Source organism: Phalacrocorax aristotelis, chromosome 15 (genome assembly GCF_949628215.1).
Source record: "Phalacrocorax aristotelis chromosome 15, bGulAri2.1, whole genome shotgun sequence".
Taxonomy (NCBI): domain Eukaryota; kingdom Metazoa; phylum Chordata; class Aves; order Suliformes; family Phalacrocoracidae; genus Phalacrocorax; species Phalacrocorax aristotelis.
In genome coordinates this window covers 16,957,433-16,978,281 of record NC_134290.1, presented here as the reverse complement: position 1 = coordinate 16,978,281, position 20,849 = coordinate 16,957,433, and the positions used below count along the sequence as shown (strand labels likewise).

Genomic DNA, 20,849 nt, shown 5'->3' with positions numbered 1-20,849 from the left:
CCCGGGCGGCGCTGTCTCTGCGGCGTGATTGGTGTTCCCTGGTCCTGCGGCAAGTGCTGCTCTCGCGAGAGGGGCGGGGCGGGCGACGCGTCGGCCTCCCGCAACATGGCGGCCGCGGTGGCGGCGGCGGCGGCTGCTGCTGCGACGGCTGCGACGGCGGCCGCGGCGACCACCGCGGCGGCGGCCCCGGCGGCTCCCCCCGCGGGCGCGGGGCGGGGGGGCGGCGTGGGCACCGCGCGCGGCTTCTACTTCAACACCGTGCTGTCGCTGGCCCGGTCGCTGGCGGTGCAGAGCCCGGCGCCGCTGGAGAAGGTGAGGGGGGTCCCGCGCGGCTGTGTGCGTGGGAGAGGCCGTCACGCGTGCGGGGGTGACGGGTGGGCTGCGCCTGTGGGGGCTGCGGGAGGGACTGTCACGTGTGGGGGTTGGGGGAGGGCTGCGCCTGTGGGTGCTGCGGGAGGGGTTGTCACGCGTGGAGAGGGGGCGAACTGCGCCTGTGGGGGCCGCGGGAGGGGTTGTCACGCGTGGGGCGGGCGGACGATGTGCGGGTGGGGACTGTGCGCGTGCACGTCCCGCGAGCGGAGCCTGCGTGGGAGGGTGGGCGTCGCGGGCGGCGGGGCGCTGGGCCCCTCGCCGGTGGGGGCTGCCCTGCGGCGGGGCGGGGTGCGTTAGTGCGTGCGGGGGGGCCGCTGGGCGCCTGTCACGGTTGCCTGGCCCGGAACCGCCCCCGAGCGGGCAGAGCAGCCCGCGGGCACCCGCGGGGAGCGCGCGGCGCGGCCCCGTAGGTGTGAGGGCGCCGGCTGGAGGCTGAGCCCGAGCGGCGCGGTCGGCCCGAGGTGCGATCTGCCCGGCGGAGACAAACCTCGGCGGGGCGGCTCCCGCGGGGGGCTCGGCGGCTGGCGGGGAGCAGCTGGCGGGGTCCCGGGCCCGCGGGAGGGTCCCGACCCGTGCGTCGGGGCTTGGCTTCCCGGGCTGGAAGCGATTGAAGCTCCGCGTTGCCTCGCGCGGTAGCGAAGGGTGGCGGGGCTGCGGAAAGCGCGGCTCTGGCTGCGGAAAGCCGTGGCGCTTGTTCTTGGCCAGCTCTCACAGGCTTCTCTTCTCAGTTCTCGTTCTGGAAACCTACCATTGCTCTGACAGCTAGCTGTGAATAATTTTTTTAAGCCCTGCTGTTGGTTCACTAATATCCGGGGATTTATTTTCTTTTTTTTCCTTTTAGTTTGAGAGATTACAGTAGGCGTTAAATGATATTAACTGTCCGTATCTAGCTAAAGTTACTCACTGCTGTTATTGCAAATATTAACCCCGTGTGAGGCGCGTGCATCAGAAGTTATTTTCCAAAGCTGGTATTTCATTTGCTGTGTTTTGTATTGAGCAAGAGGATTATTTGTGTTGTGTTACAGGGCTTGTAATTATGAGGTCTGGCAGTTTAAGGACCAGAATCTGAAATCCCACTAGGCATCCAGGAAATTCTTCTAATCCTCTAGGGAAATAGTTTCTTGATTTAGAAATTTCAAGGCGGGGTGTTTAAAGGGTTATCTAAATTGGAAGTAACTTACATTCAAACGCAAAACATTCAAACATAGGTATTTATCACGGCAGTACTTTTTTGGTAATATTTATTAACATCAAGGAGATTTGTAAAAAGACAATGTGCTTGTTGCATTTTCCCTTTCTTAACATAATAAAACAAAGTATTTGGGAGATTTGATGTATACTTTAGAAGTGTGTTTACTGGGTATGGAGTGAAGTAATAGGTAAGTAGTGAGAAAATAATAGTTCTGGAAGCTTAAGCTGTTGCGTTAAAAGGACCTGAGCCCAGTCGTACTCAGCTAGGCACCAGGCTATTGCACGGTGCTGAATATGAAGAAGGCACTGGTGCGGCTGTCACCAAAGCTCCATCCCGATGGCTTTTGTTTATAGGAATTGAGTAAATACCATATACGTGCCTGCCGCATATTTCTTGCACATCCAGAACGCCCAGTGGATTAGTGGAAGGAAGGCTTTGCTGTACGGAGGATGCAGGGATGAGCTCTGTAAATGTGAAATGCTTCAGAAATTCTCTTGAGTTGAAAACAAGCAATCAAACAGCTTGATCAATGTTGAAGAAAACTTAAAATGAGCTGTGTTGTGGTAAAAATGTTTGACATCTACTTGAAATTTTTCTGTCTTTTCCTAGCTTCTGTCATCATCCCTTTCCTAGCCTTAGGTGCTCCCATTAAGATTGATGACTAGAGGAGGGTAATGTGGCCATCTGTCTGTCGTCCAGAAGATGGAAAGTCTACTGTCCACATCAAACTGAGGAGCTTTGAATAAGTCTTGAAAACCACAGCCTGCCAGCTTGTTTCTCTGCTGTGGAAGTATTTGCAGTTGTGTTAGTGCTACCCCGGCCCGTTGCTTGGGGTGCTCTGGGCTGTGGACGTGAGGCTCAGCCCCAGGAAGGAGCAGCTGGGGGCTGTTGGTGTCGCTTCCCTGATGCTGCCGGTGGGTTTGTGAAAGGCAGTTTTAACACATGTACTGTTGTTTCCTTGGAGTGTTTTGGCACTTTCAGTCTTGTTCTACTGTCCTTTCCCTCCGCTGTTTTTCAGGTACAAAAGCTGCTCTGTATGTGTCCAGTGGATTTCCATGGGATCTTCCAGTTAGATGAACGTCGCAGAGATGCTGTTATTGCTTTAGGAATCTTTCTCATTGAATCTGACCTTCAGGTATTTTTTCCCCCTTCAGTTAACTCTGCTTGACTTGAAAGGTTTTGGATTAATTCAAATGTAATTGTTCAGTGAATGAAAAGTTCGTATTTTCTATCCATAAAAATAAATGAAAAAATCGTAGATAACGGATGCAGGCAGGAGAGCACAAGGGAGCAAGGACAGTACTGATGAGTGCGATAGACTGTAGTCGTGGCACTGCCACAGCCAAACTGCTGTCATGTTTTTGGTCATCATAGCTTAAAGAGAGAAAAGAGAGGCTATACAGGAGGATTTGCTCAAACCATATGTGTTGTTGTGTGTTCTTCCCCACGTGCTTCAAAATGACAGGTGTGTTCCGCCTTACTCCTGAATTTCAGGTTTTTTGTAGGCCTTTTCCTGCCTGGCACTAGCCAGGATCTAAACACAAACAGTGCACATAGGCTGCATTGTATACGGACATCGCTTCTGAGGCAGTCGCCCTGTTTGTGACAAGCTGGTTCTCCTCCCTTCGAACTCTGGACACGGTATTGTTTTGTGCAGAGGAAAGGGAGGATGTACGGAGTCCTAGGTCCAAAGTCATTAGACCTCGCTTTAAGTTGTTCAATGTTGCTGGGGTTTGCATCTGGCCTGAATCTCCTCCTATTTAGTATCTGTTTACTGTGGTACAGGTGCATGCATATTATTAACATTGTCCTTTTTGTGTTTTCTGTAGTATGGAGTTTAAATAAGGCAGCTGCATTCATGTTTCTTAGCATTTTTATGATGGTTTCAAAGCCAGCAGTTAGTATTAATTAATCCAGCTCTACGAGGAAGGAAAGTGCTGTCCTTAGGTTTGCAGATAGGAGGCTGAAGTGTTACACAGATGTGTTAAGTGACTTGCATAAGGCCATGGGACGGATCACATACACTGAATTGTGACTAGCACTCTGAATTTCTAGCTGCCTTAAATTATTTTGTGACCTTGCTGCCAACTAATAAATTGGGGTTAATTACTGTTTTGGAACTCTTTTCTCAACGTTTATGGAGAATGAACTGTTGCCTAGAATGAAAGGATTTGATTTATGGCATTGAACTGGTTTACTTTCATTTGCCTGTGTTGAAATCGATTTTGCAATATTCAAAAGCCTGTGGAGTAATCATTTGAAGGGGGTTCTGCGTGTGGTTAATGTAGTTGATCCATATCTCTAAAATATCCTGAGATTATAAGGTTCAGCCTTTCTTCTCCATGTTAAATAGAGTCTTTTCCTCTTTAGCACAAAGACAATGTGGTTCCTTACCTCCTCCGACTTCTGAAGGGTCTTCCCAAAGTCCAATGGATAGAAGAAAGCAACGCACGGAAAGGCAGAGGTGATGTTTGGGTTTTTGATCATTCTCATGGAATGCCAGCCAGGAAACAGACATAACGAAGGTCATTCGGGACGCGGTACAGGGGAGGTGAAAGCTCCTGCTAGGTTCTTGGCTCCTGACACAACAGCCTTTAATATTGATTTTCGTTAATAGCAAAGAGGAAGTGGAATAGCTCCCAGCTTTCTTGCTTGACTGCCTTGTGATAAACCGCACTTCCCAAATAATGCTACGTTCAATATGTTTTGTTACTAAATTGGAGAAGATTTTGTGGTAGTTAGAGCAGGAGAGTGGAACCTGAGATTTGTACGCTCTACTTCTAGCTTTGATGCTTAGTTGCTATTTACATTGCTTCAATTCTTGCTCCCTTAATATCTGTTAAAATTAATATCAGAATACTTTTTCTCAAGGGGTATTATAAAATTTAATATTTTTTTCAATTACTTGAAAGCCTGGGAAACTTCTTAATAATTAAAATCGTTCTTTTAACATTTCATGCTGAAATTATGATGGTTAGAGTGTACTTCTAAATTTTGTATGTCATACTGTATTTTTGTACAGTGCCTGTCAGAACTGTGACATGAGAATCACTTATGCCTTCTTGCTTTATTATTATTTGCTCTTTCTATGTTGATTCCCTGGAACAATGCTTAAGTTACTTGTTTTCTGTCCGTTACTTTGCAGGCTTGCTTCCAGTTGCAGAAAACTTCAGCTTCTGCTTGGTAACCTTGTTATCAGATGTTGCTTACAGGGATGCATCTCTCAGAGAGCAGGTAGAGTTTATTTTAAGTTTGTGCTCGTGCACCCAGTTCTCCAGTGGTACAGTACTGACGAATGTGGAGAGAAGAGCACACCACAGCAGCTTGCTTTCCTGCAAAGGGATTGATGCTTTAATGTGTACTGTTGCATTATTTTGCTTGTGTTAATTAATAGTCAGGTCCCTACAAGATATGTGTCTGCTGTTACTTCCAGGTGTCAGTCGCTGAGCCGAGAGTGTTAAAATTCAAGTTTTGATATGGAGATTAGGGTTGCTGCCGTTTTGTTCTGTTAGTGCATACCAGCTCACTGCAGACTTCACAAAAGAAGCTCTGTAAGCTGAGTGAGGGCAATATACTTTTTTAGTCACACAGCGTTAGAAAAACTTGCTGGCAGAGGCGCTTATGTTAATATTTGCAAGTTTCATTTGTTGTAGTGATCTAGCGTAAGATAACGATATCTCTTTACCAAAAGATATTTTTGTATGTCTGTCTTGATTACTTTAGATTTTAGATGCAATTCTGCAAGTAATGCAGTTCCTGTTGGGAATGTGCCAGACCCCACAAATGCATGATAAAGGTACAGTTAAAATTGTTACCATATTTGTAACTCCTGTCCTCTGAACTTCTCTTGTGTTCTCTAATTTTCAGGATTGCTCCTGAAAAGTGAGCAGCTTTTTTTTTCGACTTCTCTTAGTACATATTTATTCTGTTTGCTGCTGACTGGTAAATACAGAAGCAGTAGTAGTGCACTAATATGTGATACCTTCATGGCTTTTCTCTACTTGCACAAATAAGTCTCTGTAAAGCCCATCAAGCTGAAACAGTTTAGTGAAGTAGTAGCAAAACCGTGAAGGGGAAGCTCTAAGATACTGTTCATTTACTGTTATCACACCATTACATGTGTGTTTCTTTTCCAGAATATTTATGCAAGTATGCAGTGCCCTGCCTGATAGGAATTTCTCGAGCCTTTGGTCGCTACAGCAATTCAGAGGAGGCTCTCCTTTCAAAGCTTTTCCCAAAAATTCCCCCGCATTCCCTGAGAGTTCCAGAAGAGCTTGAAGGAATTCGCCGACGATCCTTTAATGATTTCAGATCAATTCTTCCCAGTTCTCTACTCACTGTTTGCCAAGAAGGAACACTAAAGAGAAAGGCTAGCAGTGTGTCTAGTATCTCACAGGTCTGTATGACTTGCTCTTGTGTTGGAGCAAGCGCTTAGGTGATTTCATGGTCTTGGTGGAGTTAAGAGGGCATGAAGCCTGGATATGCAGACTGTCTCTTAACGTGTTTAACCAGTTACAGAGGTCTTTTTTTGGTTCTGTGGCTGAGTTTCAAAATAATTTTGTAGTTTCTGAGCTACAGGACAGACAGTGACAGTTAAACTAATAACTGTACTAACAAGTCTTCACATGGAACAATTGAAAAATCCTATTCCTTGTGTTATTCCCATGAAAAACTGTGAGTTTGGGAAGCTGGCACTTAATGGCTTAAGTTCCCAGAAGTGCTGAGGATACACGAGCTCTCACTGGTTTCACCAGGAGCTGTGGATGTTCATTGTCTTAGGGGAAGAATGGATTCAGATGCCAGTTTTGAAACCAAGGATTTTTATTAGCATAGTTTTGTACAGTGCAGGAGTCGTCATTCTGATCTCTTCCCTTTAGTCAAAAGCACTGAACTAGCTTTTTTTAACTTTCCTTTTTTGGCTGGAATTGAGCTGTCAGGCCCAGCAATATGTGGTTCCTGTTAGTTTTGCTTGAAGCTGTGTTTCATTCTAAAGTGTACGAACCATTCTCTGGAATATTTTTCAACATTTTTTAACTAGTTTTTTAATTATGCCTTTTGTGTGATGTTTCAGGTTAGTCCTGAACGTGGAATTCCGCCTCCCAGCTCTCCTGGAGGATCTGCAATTCATTACTTCGAAGGTAAATTATTTTCCAAAGGAATAGTGTGTGATTCAGGGGTTCTGTTGCTATTTATAGAAAATCGAAAACCAAAATCCTTTGGACCCGTTTTTCTGCCCTTTAGAATTCCTGTAGCAGTTCTGTGGCACATGCCTCCTAGGATTCTGAAAAATTTTGGGGTATAAAGACAGTAGGAAGTTATTTAACACCAGTAGTTTCCAGGCTCAGTTTTTTCTGGCAGGTTTCTGGCAGATTTCCTTACTGCTAGGCTGTGCCTGGGACTGAAGAGCATAATCCAGCTAGGCCAGAAATATTTCAGGAGATCAGGCCGAGTGACTTTGAGAAACAAGGGTTCGTATTGTGCTTCACTAGGCAACTAAATTGTTGCACTTGTGTCTGGAATTTTGAGACCTTTGTGGCACATTGTATAAATCTAAACCCGCTGCTCCATTTGAAGTAAACGTGATATGGGTCATTGTGTGAGACCTAGTAATTTGCTGAAGTGAGAAATAATGAAGGAGACACTGAAGTCGAGTGCTCACTAATGTATATTAATTAATGTATCATATGTATCATGTATCATAAACGGCAGAAACGTGAAAAATTTTCATGAGTTTGTATATTAACTCTTAACCACTGAGTTTTGGTAGAGGTGTAGCTGTGAGTTCTGCGTAAAAGCAGGACTTAAAAATAAACTGTCTTTCATGAATCAAGTGGAGGACTAGCTGTGCATCTGAGGTGTTTCGGTGTCTCTGGTTTTGTCTGGCCCTTTGAGGTTTTCAACAATTTGGGCATTCTCTGTTTCTGGGTCATTCTTTTCTCCAAAGCCCTGGCTTAAATTAATTTCTTCCACATTACTTTTCTTTTTCCTTTGTGTACTATTTGTAGAGGCATCTGTCTTCCTCAGCCATGTCATGGGATTGCAGGGTAATTCAGATATCATTCTTAAATTGCTAAGTACAAAGAGACCTGTTTGTCTCCTGTCTATGCTGTTGAACCAACCTATACTTCTTCAATTTTACAGTCTTTTTTTTTTTTAATTCAAAACATGAAGCTGCAGGTTAGAGAGGGGCTATAGCAGTAGAACAAACACCGTCTTAATTAAAACTGTAGATGGATAGGGGACAACTTTGTAAAAATTTCAGAATCATTTTAATTGTGTCTTTGGCAGAGTTATGACTATTCCCGTCAGGATTTTTTCAATACTACCTTCTACCAGATATTTCAGATAGAGGCAACCCTTGTATTATTTCTGATAATATAGTTTGTGATACTCCTACTTTCTGAAGAAGATGAGCAATGGCCTTGGTTTTATTTTGGCCAAGGCTAACAGTTTAAAAAAAAAAAAAAAAAGGACTGAAAACATTTTTGTTGTTGCCATCAATAAATAGTGCTGCTTGAAAGCCTATTAATCACAAGAACATTACTTTAGCACAGACAGCTGAGTAGTTTAAAAAGGCAGAGATGTCATTTCTACAGTGGAAACAGTGCCAAAAGCAATATGCTTACCATGTTGTTTGCTTAATAGAATGCATGAATCTGAATGATTTGATTACTCTTTACCTTCAAATTGCAGTAGCAAATTGGTGCCTCTTCTAAGATGAAAGCGGTGCCACGTGTTCGTTTGATCTTATGTAGGGGAAAGTCTTTCAAGATTGTTTTGACTTAACCTGTTCTTTGTACCTCTGTGCTTTTGAACAAAATGGCATTTACGAGTGTTTCCAGGTAAATGTACTCCAGTAGCGTGGGAAGACTTGTCAGCAATGTCTCTGACATGAACACAAGTCACTGAAATGAATTCTTCCACTGTGACATTAAACTTGTAATAAACAAATGTATTTTTTAATCAGTTTTCTGCCTTGATATACCAGATTAGCTGAAACACGCCGCTTGATGGCTTGCGAGTTAAAGATTGTACCTGTGTTGAAAATAACTCTTTATAGTGACTCTCCAAAGTTTATATATCCTCTCTTTCCCCAATCTTCTATTTCTATTATTTTTTCTGATCAGGTTCATATCTTCCTGATGGGAGTGCGCTGGATCCTGATTATTACTTCTCTACAATCAGCTCCAGCTTTTCAGTTTCTCCTCTGTTCAATGGCATTAACAATAAAGAGTTTAATATCCCACTGGAAATGCTCCGCCAGCTGTTGAACATGGTATGTGATTGGTTCTTATGAAGGCTGCTGTGAGGCTGCATTCTAGATATTCGTGCTAGAAATAGATGCAGTTTAAGTTTAAGCTTTTAGAATTGCAAATAAAAAGATGGTGTTTGTGTCTCAAGCTTTGTGTAACGTTATTTTCATGGCATTTGACGTTGTGCTTCCATAGCATTCCTAAAAAGCTGTTATATGAAACATGAAGAATTTGGAAAATCAAATCTGTTTATGTCAAGTTCTTCCTGTTTGAGTCTTCTAGACTGCTGACCTGAGGTAGCTTATGTACTGCTGGCTGCTGAAATACAAGATTGGATTTGCTGTGAGAATATGACCCTTTTCTTAGAAGGGTTTAGTTGCTGGGAATTCATGCAAATGGCAGAAACTACTGGCCGTGTGTGCTTCCTGCACCAGCTCTTTTGGATCAGCACACACAGGCTCAAAAATGTTTATTCTTGTTGCAGGCAGAAATTCTTTTAGCCTTAAATTCATCTGATGCTTTGTAGTCAAGTGACTTGTGTTTTCTGTTCACGGGCAAATTTGTTTTGTATTCCTATCTAGAGTCACCAACAGGAAACATCCTTTTTTTTAAATTTTTTTTACCTCTGTAGGTAAAACAGATTGTTGGGGATTCTCTGCTAAAGGCCTTAGACGCGGTTGTAGCTGAAGTTGCAGAGGTATGTTTTTTTAATGACTCTAATGACTTGAATACTTTATGGTTTTGTCTTAATAATTAATACTTGGAAAATTAGTCTTTTACCTATGTGAGGTATGCCTTCTTTTTTGCAAAACTGTACTAATTTCCTGTTTGAACTGTTCTTTCAGTGGTTTAAATCTGGCCTTGGACTGTGTAAAATGGGGTTTGAAGAGGGAATGTTGTTCAGTAGCATAAAGGAAATATTTATTCTCTTAAAAAATGAACTATTCTCTCAGTTTAGCTTCGTTATCCTACTAAATTACAGCACTGGCTTCCTAAAACTGGTTTACTGTAGTCTAAGGCCTTTATTGCATGTTGCAGTAACATTGTGTTTTTTTCATGTCGGCAAAATGTGTTGGTTGTTTTCGTTTTCTGGCTTGGAAGTGACTGCTGCTCTCTTAGGTGTCATTTCTACAAGTTGAATAGCATTACAGTTTGTGGACCTTTACTTTCAGAGGTGGCATGTTGGCTTCTGTAGTTCTGCGAGTCGTTCTCCCCTTCCCTGGGTGCAGTTCTGTACACCCCTCACCACGTTTTATGGAGTTAGCCTCCTCTCCTTGGGGCGTAAAGCTGTGTTGGAAAGGGCATGTGTTGAGTTGTGTGGGAACATGGCTTTGCTGTTCTCTCCAGTCTTCCTTTGAGTACTGCCGTATTCGAAACGTTCCGCCTAAGTGGAGACAGCTTCAGTTTCTCTTTTTGCTATCTCAGTAAAATGACAGGTTTGAATCTTCTTTGTCTTTCTTTTTTTTCCTTACAACACTGTTAGAGAGAAGATATATGTGGTCTTCAACTTGAAAAAGTGACTGAATCTTATTTAATGCACTGAATGGCTGTACTTTTGATAAACGTAAGGGGGAAAAGCTGTGAGGCTACTTCTGGTACCTGTTTAAATGCTTGTTTACATTGTAGAGAAAGACAGTTCTGTGACTGAAACAAGATGATTTATTTATCCATACAATGGAAAACACTTAATTTTGAATCTAGCAGGTTGATTCTTTTCTCTTTCAGACGGGTGTTAATGCAGATCTCTATTATAAAACATTCAGTGACCCTCTCTATCTTGCTCAATTTAAAATGCTGAGAGACACCTTATATTATATGAAAGGTATAGTATATGTATTTTTTAAATTTATCCTTCATTATGTTTAGTATCAAAAGCATTGTCTGTGTGGTACTGAGTGCTTGAACCATAGGGGTTTGCATTTCCTGGGAGCTCTGCGTATGCTGTAAAATTTGTATTTTGAAATGTTTCCGTATGAGAAAGATGCTATGGAAATAGAAGAAGAAATATTTTGAGCACCCTAGAAGGATTAATGGATGGCAATTCAGTGTCTGCTTACTGGTGGGCTTTGCTATGAAACTTATCTTTCAGGCAGGGGACGAACTTTATGAATTCATTTAATTTATAATGTAGCAATGGATTTTATATGTGCTGTCATTCTGATACACTGACTGTCATCCTTCTAGTATAATGCTACTTGCTTTTATTTCTTTAGACCTTCCCAACTCATTTGTGAAGGAAATCCATGATTTTGTGCTAGAACAATTCAACAGCAGTCAGTCAGAACTTCAGAAAATCCTTCATGATGTGGATCGACTGCACAATGAACTGAGTCCTTTGAAGCTGCGTTGCCAGGCTAATGCTGCCTGTGTGGATCTCATGGTGTGGGCTGTGAAAGATGAGCAAGGTGAAAAATACTCTTCAGTCTCTGGAATGTCTGTTCTCATTTTTCTTTTAAGTTGTAGGAATACTTACAAGGTCTCTGAGAGTAGATGATGCTCAGAGAAATGCAAATTCCAGTGGAATGCTTTTTACTGTTAGAATACAGGAGTAAAACTTCCATCAAAAAATTGTCAGATTGGTTGGCTAGGTAGTTGGACATCTCTTCATAGAAATGGAAACAGAAACATCCTATTGGCTTATCTATAAGAGACGGCATAATTGCTGCATTATATGCAGCTGCTTATTTTCCAGTTTATTTTATATTTTCAATTATTGCTGTTAGTGTCTTGTTTCTCAGTCATTCTTTTAAAGAAAATAATTTTTTTTTTTCTTTGCTAACGGAAATGGGAAGCTCTTTCTCACTTTTTCTCAATCTTTTCTCTTGTTGTACAATTCTTACACATCCTCTGAATATGTGAAGCGTTTTTTCCTTTGGACCTTGCAATACTTAATTTCTGTCAAATGTGAAGTGTGCTCAGAATCAACTTTAAGTACTGTCATTCTTTCAGTCATAGTGTTTGACAGAGCTGTTTGCTGCAGACACTGTTTCCAAAACTGTTTTCGCAAAAGAAGCACTAAATCTCTTTGAAGAATTGTAGTGTGAGGAGGGCAAAGCTGATAAATTATCTGTGGTGTTTTAGAAATTCCAGTAAGCGTTGGGTTGTGTGTGGCCTAATAATAAATCCAATAAACATAAGTATTTCTGTTGGATTTTTCATTTAAGGTGCAGAAAACCTGTGCATCAAGTTATCAGAGAAGCTGCAGTCAAAAACGTCAAGCAAAGTCATCATTGCTCACTTGCCACTGCTTATTTGCTGTTTGCAGGTCTGTTTTTGCAGAATATGACATCACTGTATCAGTGAGTGTGAGTTTGGGGAGTCTTACAGGCTGCTGGAATAATACTTTTTATCTGCTGCTTGTATTACTCTCCATCAATGTGTTCTGTGTTTGGATTTTAGAGGTCTGGCGTGGAAACTAGAACTGCAGTAGAGTAGTGCTTTCAAGATTTTCTTAGCTCAACTGCTTTTGAAGAATAATATTAATGAGTTTTTTTTAACCAGTATTTAATTTGTGAAATATTTAGCTGCTTAGTCCATTACATAAACAGTTAAAATACTGGGACTGGCAGATCACCGAGTTTTAAAACTAAGACTTGGTTGTTGGAATTTTAATGTCTTCTTATTGGGCACTTATTCATAGTCTTATAAATGTGCTGTTTTCCACCACATAGTAAATAGTAAATTATCAGGATTCTCTAAATGTTGGAACTTGTCCAGTAACTTCATTACTAGAGAGTGCAGTTCACTTATAGAATCATTAAGGTTGGAAAAGACCTCTAAGATCATCAAGGCCAACCGCCAACCCAACACCCCCAGGCCTCCTAAACCGTGCCCTGAAGTGCCACATCTACATGTTTTTTGAACACCTCCAGGGACAGTGAGTCCACCACCTCTCTGGGCAGCCTGTTTGAATCCCTGACAACCCTTTCAGTGAAGTAATAGCTCCTAATATGCGATCTAAACCTCTCCTGACGCAACTTGAGGCCATTTCCTGTCTGCCCGATGTGGTGTCATCTGCAAACTCACTGAGGGTGCACTCGATCCCCTCATCCAGATCATTGATAAAGATACTAAACAAGGCTGGCCCCAACACTGAGCCCTGGGGAGCCCCGCTCGTGACTGGCCGCCAGCTGGATTCAGCTCCAATCACCACAGCTCTCTGGGCTTGGCCATCCAGCCAGTTTGTTACCCAGCGAAGGGGCCACCCGCCCAAGCCATGAGCCGCCAGCTTCTCTAGGAGGGTGCTGCAGGAGACAGTGCCAAAGGCTTTGCTAAAGCCCGGGCAGACGCATCCACAGCCTTTCCCTCCCCCACCAGGCGGGTCACCCTGTCACAGAAGGAGACCAGGGTGCTCAGGCAGCACCTGCCTTTCATGAAGCTGTGCTGGCTGGGCCGGATCCCCTGGCTGTCCTGCACATGCCTGGTGAGTGCACTCAAGATGAGCTGCTTGTAATCTTCCCCAGTACCGAGGTCAGGCCGACAGGCCTGTAGTTCCCCAGGTTCTCCTTCCGGCCCTTCCTGGAGATGGGCGTCACATCGGCAAGCCCCCAGCCATTTGGGACCTCCCCTGTTAACCAGGGCTGCTGATAAATGATGGAGAGTGGCCTGGCGAGCTCCTCCACCAGCTCCCTCAGTGCTCTCGGGTAGATCCCATCAGCCCCAGAGACTTGTGAGTGTCGAGGTGGAGCAGCAGGTCATAAACTGTGTCCTCCTGGATTATGCAACTCCTGTGAACTCACCCAGGAAGAGCAGCAAGGCTTTACTGGGATGACGCACTCTAGGGTTATCTAAAAAAATTAGAGACTTCAAATGTCTAAATCTTACGCTAAAAATTGAATCCCTCAGAACTATGTATGGTTTGTTTTGGTTTGGGTGTTTTCCTGCTGAGCTGAAGTTGCAAGCTTACCGTTGAAATAGAAATTGTGCTGTGTTATTCTAAACCTATGTTCCTTTCTTCTTTTCTTTTTTTCTTTTTTTAGGGTCTAGGTCGTTTGTGTGAGAGGTTCCCTGTTGTAGTTCATTCTGTCAATCCATCCTTGAGAGACTTTCTTGTGATACCTTCCCCAGTGCTTGTGAAACTTTACAAGTATCATAGCCAGTATCACACAGGTAAAGGAAAAAGGCCATGTTCCAAAGGATATGCTAGTGATTGTTTTCCCGCTTGTGTGGCTTTTTGATGCATTTGGATTTTTTGTGGTGATGTAGCTGTAGGAGGAAACGGAGATGCATTTGTGATTTTTTTGGAGGTGGAGAGGAGGAATGCAAATCAGTTTATGGTAGAAGTGTATCTAAGAGCAAGCAGTATACGTAGAACTACACTTTATCCTAGCAGCAGTGTGCTGTGCCTATTCTGCTGAAACCGAGATAGCCTTATCTCAAGCGCTTTTGTCCTGAGATCACCAACAACCATAGTGTGATGCTGCAGTACTGAAGGTTGTATTATGCGTGTCAACCTCCTGCATTCAGTTCAGAGCAGCTTGCTTAGGGCTTTGCCCACATGAGCCTTCAGGAACCCCTGAGGACAGAGATTCCACAACCTAAGCCAAGGCCCGTGACCATCGTGATGGCATTTGGCAGGTTTTTTGTTGCTGTTTTTAAATTGCAATACCAAGTTATGATTTCAAAAAAGAAAACGTTCAATTTAAGTCACTTGCTAATGCAAAAGCAGTATCATAATGCTAAAGCAGAACAGGGAAAATGGGAACTGAAGGTGACTAAATTTAGGAATAATTGTTTAGGAATAGTTAAATGCCTTAGTCTTGCATAGCTAGTGACAACACGTGCGCTTGCAAAGTTCTTCAGCTCAAGTCTCTGAGCTGTAAAGTGGGCTGTTTTGCACTCACAAGGTATTGCTCTGCCTGTCTGCTCTCATCTTGGGGGAAAAAAGGTGTTTCAAATGGTGTTGATTTCCATACTCTGTGTTCTTAGTAGGTGGTAATGACATCAAGATTAGTGTAACCAACGAGCATTCAGAGTCCACTCTAAATGTAATGCCTGGCAAGAAAAGTCAACCGTCCATGTACGAGCAGCTGCGTGACATTGCCATAGACAACATCTGCAGGTAAGAGAGAGGCCTGCACCATGTTGGAACGGGTTCTGTTTCCCTGGCAGAAAAGTGTTGTGACCGTTCAGAAGGTGCTGCTCAGTGCTGCTGTGAAGGCTCTTTGCCTTTTTTAATGACGACTTCATTTTCCTACAGACATCACTTAGTTCTCTTTATGTCTTAATTGTAAAATAATAGTTCAGTTTCATTGTTTAGCTTCCCACATATGTAATCGTGCTAGTCGCCATTTTGATACTTGGGGAGGTTTTTGTTTTCTGCTTAGATTATAATTTTGAGTGAGCCTCCTGTAAGAGAAGGATTGTTACACACTCAAATGTGAGCTGTGCAATGATTATCCTTCACTTCTAGACAGCTACAGACAGTTGGAGGACACAAAAATAGTTGGTGACTAGAGACAAAGTATTAAAGTTTCTAAAGCAGTAGATCCTGAATTTACCTTATTGCATATCCCCATCTTTATTTTTGCTGGAGAAAGCAGCAGTAGAAACTCTGCTAATTTTTTAAAATACATCTGCAGTGTTCCTAGGCAATCAGTTCTTATACTTCAGTATAAACTTTTTTCCCTTATACCTGGCATGCATTTATAGTAGTGAAAAGTTAAAAACTTTAATTCGTGCTTTGTTTTTTCCTCTGGCTTTTCTAGCAAGTTTTCTGTTCATTGTTATTCCAGATGCTTGAAAGCTGGCTTGACTATAGATTCGGTGATTGTTGAGGCCTTTCTTGCCAGTTTATCTAACCGTCTGTACATCTCTCAAGAGAGTGATAAGTAAGTTTTTAGTCATCAAACCAATTTTTTCCTTCACTCAATGAACCTGAAGCTTATTCAAAGATAGAAGTACGGGCAGCATTATTTTGGAATTATCTCAGAGATTAGTGAGCTTGTACGTGGGGTTGAGATCTTCCCATGCACCTCTGCAGAGCTGAGCCCTTGTTTTCATTTGGAGAGGTATGGATTCATTTTTATCTGATTGAATCAGCAAATCTTTGGTGAGTAGTAGCCAATTTTGAGCTCTATACTGAGTGATGCTCCGTCTGCTGAATCCTTCAGGCTTCAGCTGTCTTGTATGGCTAGACACAGCTTGTCACTTGTGTTGTTTGACTTGCTTCACTTTTAAGAGACTCGCCAAGCAAGAAACCTCTGAGGGGAGGTCCTGTAGTAGCTGGTCTGACTGTCTCGTCTTAATGTTTTGTAGATCACTTTTACCTCTTCTCACTGTTGCTTCTAGAACAGTGAGTTCATGGATTAGTATGGGTTTCTTGGATAGTGCGTTTGGGGGTTTTTTTGTTTTTTATTTTGAAGACCAACTTGTGCAAGTATATCTCTGATGTTAATGTTGGGAGTAGATGGGTATATAGAGTGGCAATATTAAAGCTGTTAGTGATGTTTAAATTTAGTACACGAACTGTTTCATACATGAAATGCAACCATGCTTGGAGGTCTTGACTAACTGCAACAGTTACATGTATGGTTTGGGGGTTTTTTTTGGTTTTGTTTTTGTTTTTTTTTTTTTTTGTAACAGGGAAGCTCATTTGATTCCTGACCACACGATTCGTGCTCTAGGGCACATTGCAGTGGCACTGAGGGACACCCCAAAAATGATGGAACCCATCCTGCAGATCTTACAGCAGAAGTTTTGCCAGCCACCTTCTCATCTTGATGTACTCATCATTGATCAGCTGGGCTGCTTGGTCATCACTGGAAATGTAAGGAAAGAACTGGCCAAGAGAGTGCCAGTTCAGGATCCCTTTCCTTTAGTTAAAAGGAAACGTATTTTAGAAATTGCATTTGCAGAAAGGTTTTAAGGTTTTTTTCTTCACCGCAGGTATGCGCTTGTACAAACCTCATGTCCCTGTGATATCAGACAGCAAGAGCTAATTAACATTGTGTGAAATGTTGTCCCTGTAAAGATTAGTCCCGATAGAAAATAAGTTGTTTTTTTAAAAAACAAACTATAAAAACCAATCAAACTTAATGTTTTCAAAAGCTAAGAAGCTTATAAACTTGGCCTATGTCCCGAATAGGTGCACAGGATCTTTTTTCATATCAGCAATTAACTTTAAAAGTCTTGTAGGTCCATACATTTAAAAGTATAGATAGCCTTCTTCAGTCATACAAGGATTAACTGACTTATCTTTTCCAAATGTAATTTGTGCCTTTGAGTGAGGAATTAATTGCCAGAACTCAGAAACCTGGAAAAAAGTTTTCCACCAGGAAGGTGGAGTTAAAGAACTAAATAAATTTTGCAAAATTTGAGCAATTAAATCTCTAATGAAAGCACTTCCACTGTGTGCTTTATGGAAGCCGAAACCACTGCTCGGGCTATACTAGATACTTGTCTGAAGAACTTGGTAATACTTAGTCTGTTTTACAGGGTGGTTCTTTTGGGAGGTTGTATTCAATAAGCTCTACTTAGTGGTTTGTTGGGGTTTTTTTACAGCAATATATTTACCAGGAGGTGTGGAATCTGTTTCAGCAAATCAGTGTTAAAGCAAGCTCAGTTGTTTACTCTGCCACAAAAGACTATAAGGATCATGGATACAGGTAACACTTAGCTGTGTCCCTTAACTGTATGAACACTGTATCGAATATCCTTTATGCTACAGCAGCGATTTTCACTTTTCCCCACTATGTATTCTAACAAGGTTATAAATAGTACTCTTCTTTTTTCCTTTGATGTTAGAAAGTAATATATCGGTTTTAAAATAGTGGCACTTCATAATGTAGAGATTTCTAAAAATGGTTTTGACTACAGGTAGTATTGATTCCTGCCCTCCCCCCCCCCCCCCCCCCCCCCAGGAGTTAATGTTTCTAAATGATAATTGGCATTGGTGACCTGCGTTATCTGTAAGCAGAGCAATTAATCTCCTAGCCTAGAACAGTTAATGGAGTTCCACTGGGTTTTGTGTATGTGTAGTTTTGGTTTTTTTTTTCCTTTTTCCCACTACTTGGAAGGGTTAAATGCAAACCATTAACAATTTAATTCTTAGTATGCACTGTAGTCCCTGTTATAACTAAAGATTATCACTGGCTTTGTTGGTAGTTGGGGTAGGCTTGGTATCTTTTAATGTAGTGTGCGAGTAACTGAGAGGACTGCTCTTGTCAGTATGTTTTTAACATACTGCCTGACCAATGCAGCCTCAGCTTTAACAACAACTGATACTAGTTCTGATTCTTCTGCTCAAGAGCTTTCCCAATCCAGAAACACAGCCTTTTGCTGCTTGTTACCTGTAGCCGTATCTGCTACAGGAAAGTAACTTCCTTTTGGCCATGACAGCATCAGAAGTGAAATGCCCTCCAGAGGCAAAGCTTGCAAATCATTGTTCAGTTAAATACCATTTGCATTTCAATTATTAGTAAGGTGATGTGCTATTCATGAAACACAAAACAACACACCCCCAAAAAAACCCCTCTGAATGAAAGTTGTCAGCAGCCTTGTTACAAGAAGAGTTACTATCAGCATTATGAAGAAAGCACTGAAAATATAAGTCTTTGAGGAATTGCTTGTTCATCATCACTGTTCTTTCTTCTCAGACACTGTTCCTTAGCAGTCATTAACGCCCTAGCTAACATCGCTGCTAACATTCAAGGAGAACACCTTGTGGATGAACTACTGATGAACTTGCTGGAACTGTTTGTCCAGCTTGGGCTGGAAGGAAAGAGAGCTAGTGAGAGAGCAAGTGAGAAAGGACCGGCACTGAAGGTTGGCTATTCGCTGTTTTTTAATTGTATGCATTTAATTGTGTGCATTTATATGGATGGCGCTACTAAACATGGTCTTCTGTATGGCTTTTTTTAACCAAAACCTCACCCTTACACACAGAGAAGAAAAAATCACGCTTCATTAAACCTAAGAATGTGTTCTGATCATGGAATATGAGTGCAGGTCTGTAATGCCTTTCAAACACCTAACCAACCTGTGCATAGTACCTGAGATAAAGCAGTGGTATACCTGTTCAGCTGAGCCTGGTTCTGTGTGAGGCTGAGGGAACTGTCTGCAGTGTTCAGCTGTTAAGAGGCAGAGCTGCAAAGAGAAATACGGAATGCTGACTACTGAACGCCTCTTACTCATTCTTAAAAGTGTCTTTAGATGTGACAGAATTGTACTTCTAATTTTAGTGGTGTTATAGGATCAGAGCAAAACTCAGGTTTGGAAGTCATCTAGGCCAACCTCCAGCTTGAAGTAGTCAGTGTATGTGTTCCTGATTAATCCTGAATTGCTGCTATGAGTGGGTGCATCTTGATCTTTTTTTCCCAAGTTGATACAGGCCTACCTGTCTAGGCTTATAATGGAAACAGTGCAGTGAAGTGAAAATTCCAGATTTAATAAAAATCACTGATTATTTTAAGGGTGCTTTATTTAGAGAGCAAGTTTATCCAAAAAGCCTGCCTAAGGAGGATGAGACTTGTCTCTTAGATTAATTTGCGTGGTAGGAATACTTTGCAGAAGACACTGAGTAGTTTTGCTTTAAAAGAGAGTTCTTTTTAAATGCAATTTTCAATTGCGGTTTGTAAAATTTAACATATGCTGGCCTTTAAAAGTCTATGAGAAGGTTTGGAAGAGGAGTGTCTTTAAATGCGAACTAAATTTCTTCAGCAGCAGTTTATATGCAGTTACCTTATTCAGTCAGAACTCTCTGCTTTCTTACGTGAGGACTTTTTCACCTCACTTCGTATTAGCTTTTCTTCCCATTCCCATAAAGTATCCAGAGCACTCGATGTGCCTATTCTATTGAAGAAGCAAACAAAAACCTCAGCTGTTCCCACAATACCTTCCTTTAATCTTTGCTCTAAAATGTACTCATAAACAAGGTGTTAACCTTGACTATTGCTCTTGACTATGTATTATTGTTTGAAAAGCTTCTTATTCATCAAAAATCAGAGCCTTCCTCCAGTCACGTTCCTCCCTAGTGTTCAAATGCTGTAACCTCTTGGCATTTATGCACTTCCTTAGAATAACTTGTAAAAACTCATGGTGTCTGATAGTGATTCTTTATCCAAAAAAGGCACTTTTATGTTTTAATAATTCAAATGTGTCCATCCTGGAAATTTAAGGTTTTCTTGGAGATGTGGTTTGAGAGCTGTTCCGTGCTTTTTGGGGCAGAGAGGTAACACTTCCTTTTGGAATAGGCACATTTGGTAGCACTAAGGGGAGCAATGTGTTTTTTTTCTTTTTAAGCTCTTTTTCCCTCTCCTGTGCCTGCCTTAATAGTACTAAGTTCTTTCTTTATCCTTTTATGGGATGGGTGAACTGCTGGTAAATCCATCTGAAATGAATCTGTTTGCTTTAAAGATAGACTGCATTTAATCAGGGGTGCCAGCTCTTCTCTTAAAAGGGAACTAGGATGTGCCCAGACTCTGCCTTTCATGAAGTCTCTGGTGGAAAATTTCTGTCCCTGGGTTTCTTTTTTTTTTTTTTTTTAACCACAGATAAGTGACGTGAAATGGTGAAAGGCGGATTGTAATCACTGCTCTAAAGTGACGCTTCTAAATTAGGTTCCCCTTCCTCCTTTCAGGGATGTTTTTCGACTGTTTCAGTTTTGGAATCACTATGGGAGACAAGCTGCTGCACTGACTTAAAGCTGCCTGCAGGCGGAAAAATGTGCAATTGTTTTAACATGGATTTGAGCTAGGAGGCAGTGTTTCTTTAGTATGGAGGTACTGATAGCAGTGTTCACTAGAACACTCTTTACTCAATGTAGAGTAGAAGTTGTGAAAGGTATCCTGAAGACTGGGTTACTTCATTTGCAAGAAGAGATAAAGTAGGAAAAACACTGCACATGCTGTACTCCCAGCAAAGGCAATTTTTTTCTTCGGTAGTTTGCTTCTGTCCTCTGCTTCTCAGCATAACTTTTTATGGACTTAAATTTTCTTGCTAACTGTTAAAATGTTTATTTGCTCTGGTTTAAACCAGAATTTTCAACCATGCAAAAGTGTCTTCTGTGAGGGGAAGAAATTTTTACTTTATTA

At 41.9% G+C, this 20,849-nt stretch overlaps 1 protein-coding gene across 3 annotated transcripts in view; it reads left to right on the top strand.

The window, feature by feature from the left end:
- PI4KA (phosphatidylinositol 4-kinase alpha) overlaps window positions 1-20,849 on the top strand; it is a 65,320-nt gene that overhangs the window by 1,038 nt on the left and 43,433 nt on the right. The window contains exons 1-18 of one of the 3 annotated variants that reach the window (XM_075110048.1): window positions 93-312; window positions 2,583-2,699; window positions 3,935-4,028; window positions 4,710-4,798; window positions 5,288-5,360; window positions 5,701-5,960; window positions 6,636-6,702; window positions 8,692-8,840; window positions 9,449-9,514; window positions 10,543-10,639; window positions 11,031-11,222; window positions 11,982-12,082; window positions 13,797-13,926; window positions 14,749-14,878; window positions 15,552-15,647; window positions 16,402-16,585; window positions 17,320-17,423; window positions 18,414-18,582. In XM_075110048.1, coding sequence (XP_074966149.1) covers window positions 106-312; window positions 2,583-2,699; window positions 3,935-4,028; window positions 4,710-4,798; window positions 5,288-5,360; window positions 5,701-5,960; window positions 6,636-6,702; window positions 8,692-8,840; window positions 9,449-9,514; window positions 10,543-10,639; window positions 11,031-11,222; window positions 11,982-12,082; window positions 13,797-13,926; window positions 14,749-14,878; window positions 15,552-15,647; window positions 16,402-16,585; window positions 17,320-17,423; window positions 18,414-18,582 — 2,325 coding nt within the window. In that variant the 5' untranslated portion in view covers window positions 93-105. Of the gene's footprint in view, window positions 1-92; window positions 313-2,582; window positions 2,700-3,934; window positions 4,029-4,709; window positions 4,799-5,287; window positions 5,361-5,700; window positions 5,961-6,635; window positions 6,703-8,691; window positions 8,841-9,448; window positions 9,515-10,542; window positions 10,640-11,030; window positions 11,223-11,981; window positions 12,083-13,796; window positions 13,927-14,745; window positions 14,879-15,551; window positions 15,648-16,401; window positions 16,586-17,319; window positions 17,424-18,413; window positions 18,583-20,849 lie in introns of those variants that run through there. The other 2 variants (XM_075110047.1, XM_075110049.1) reach the window with 2 other exon arrangements.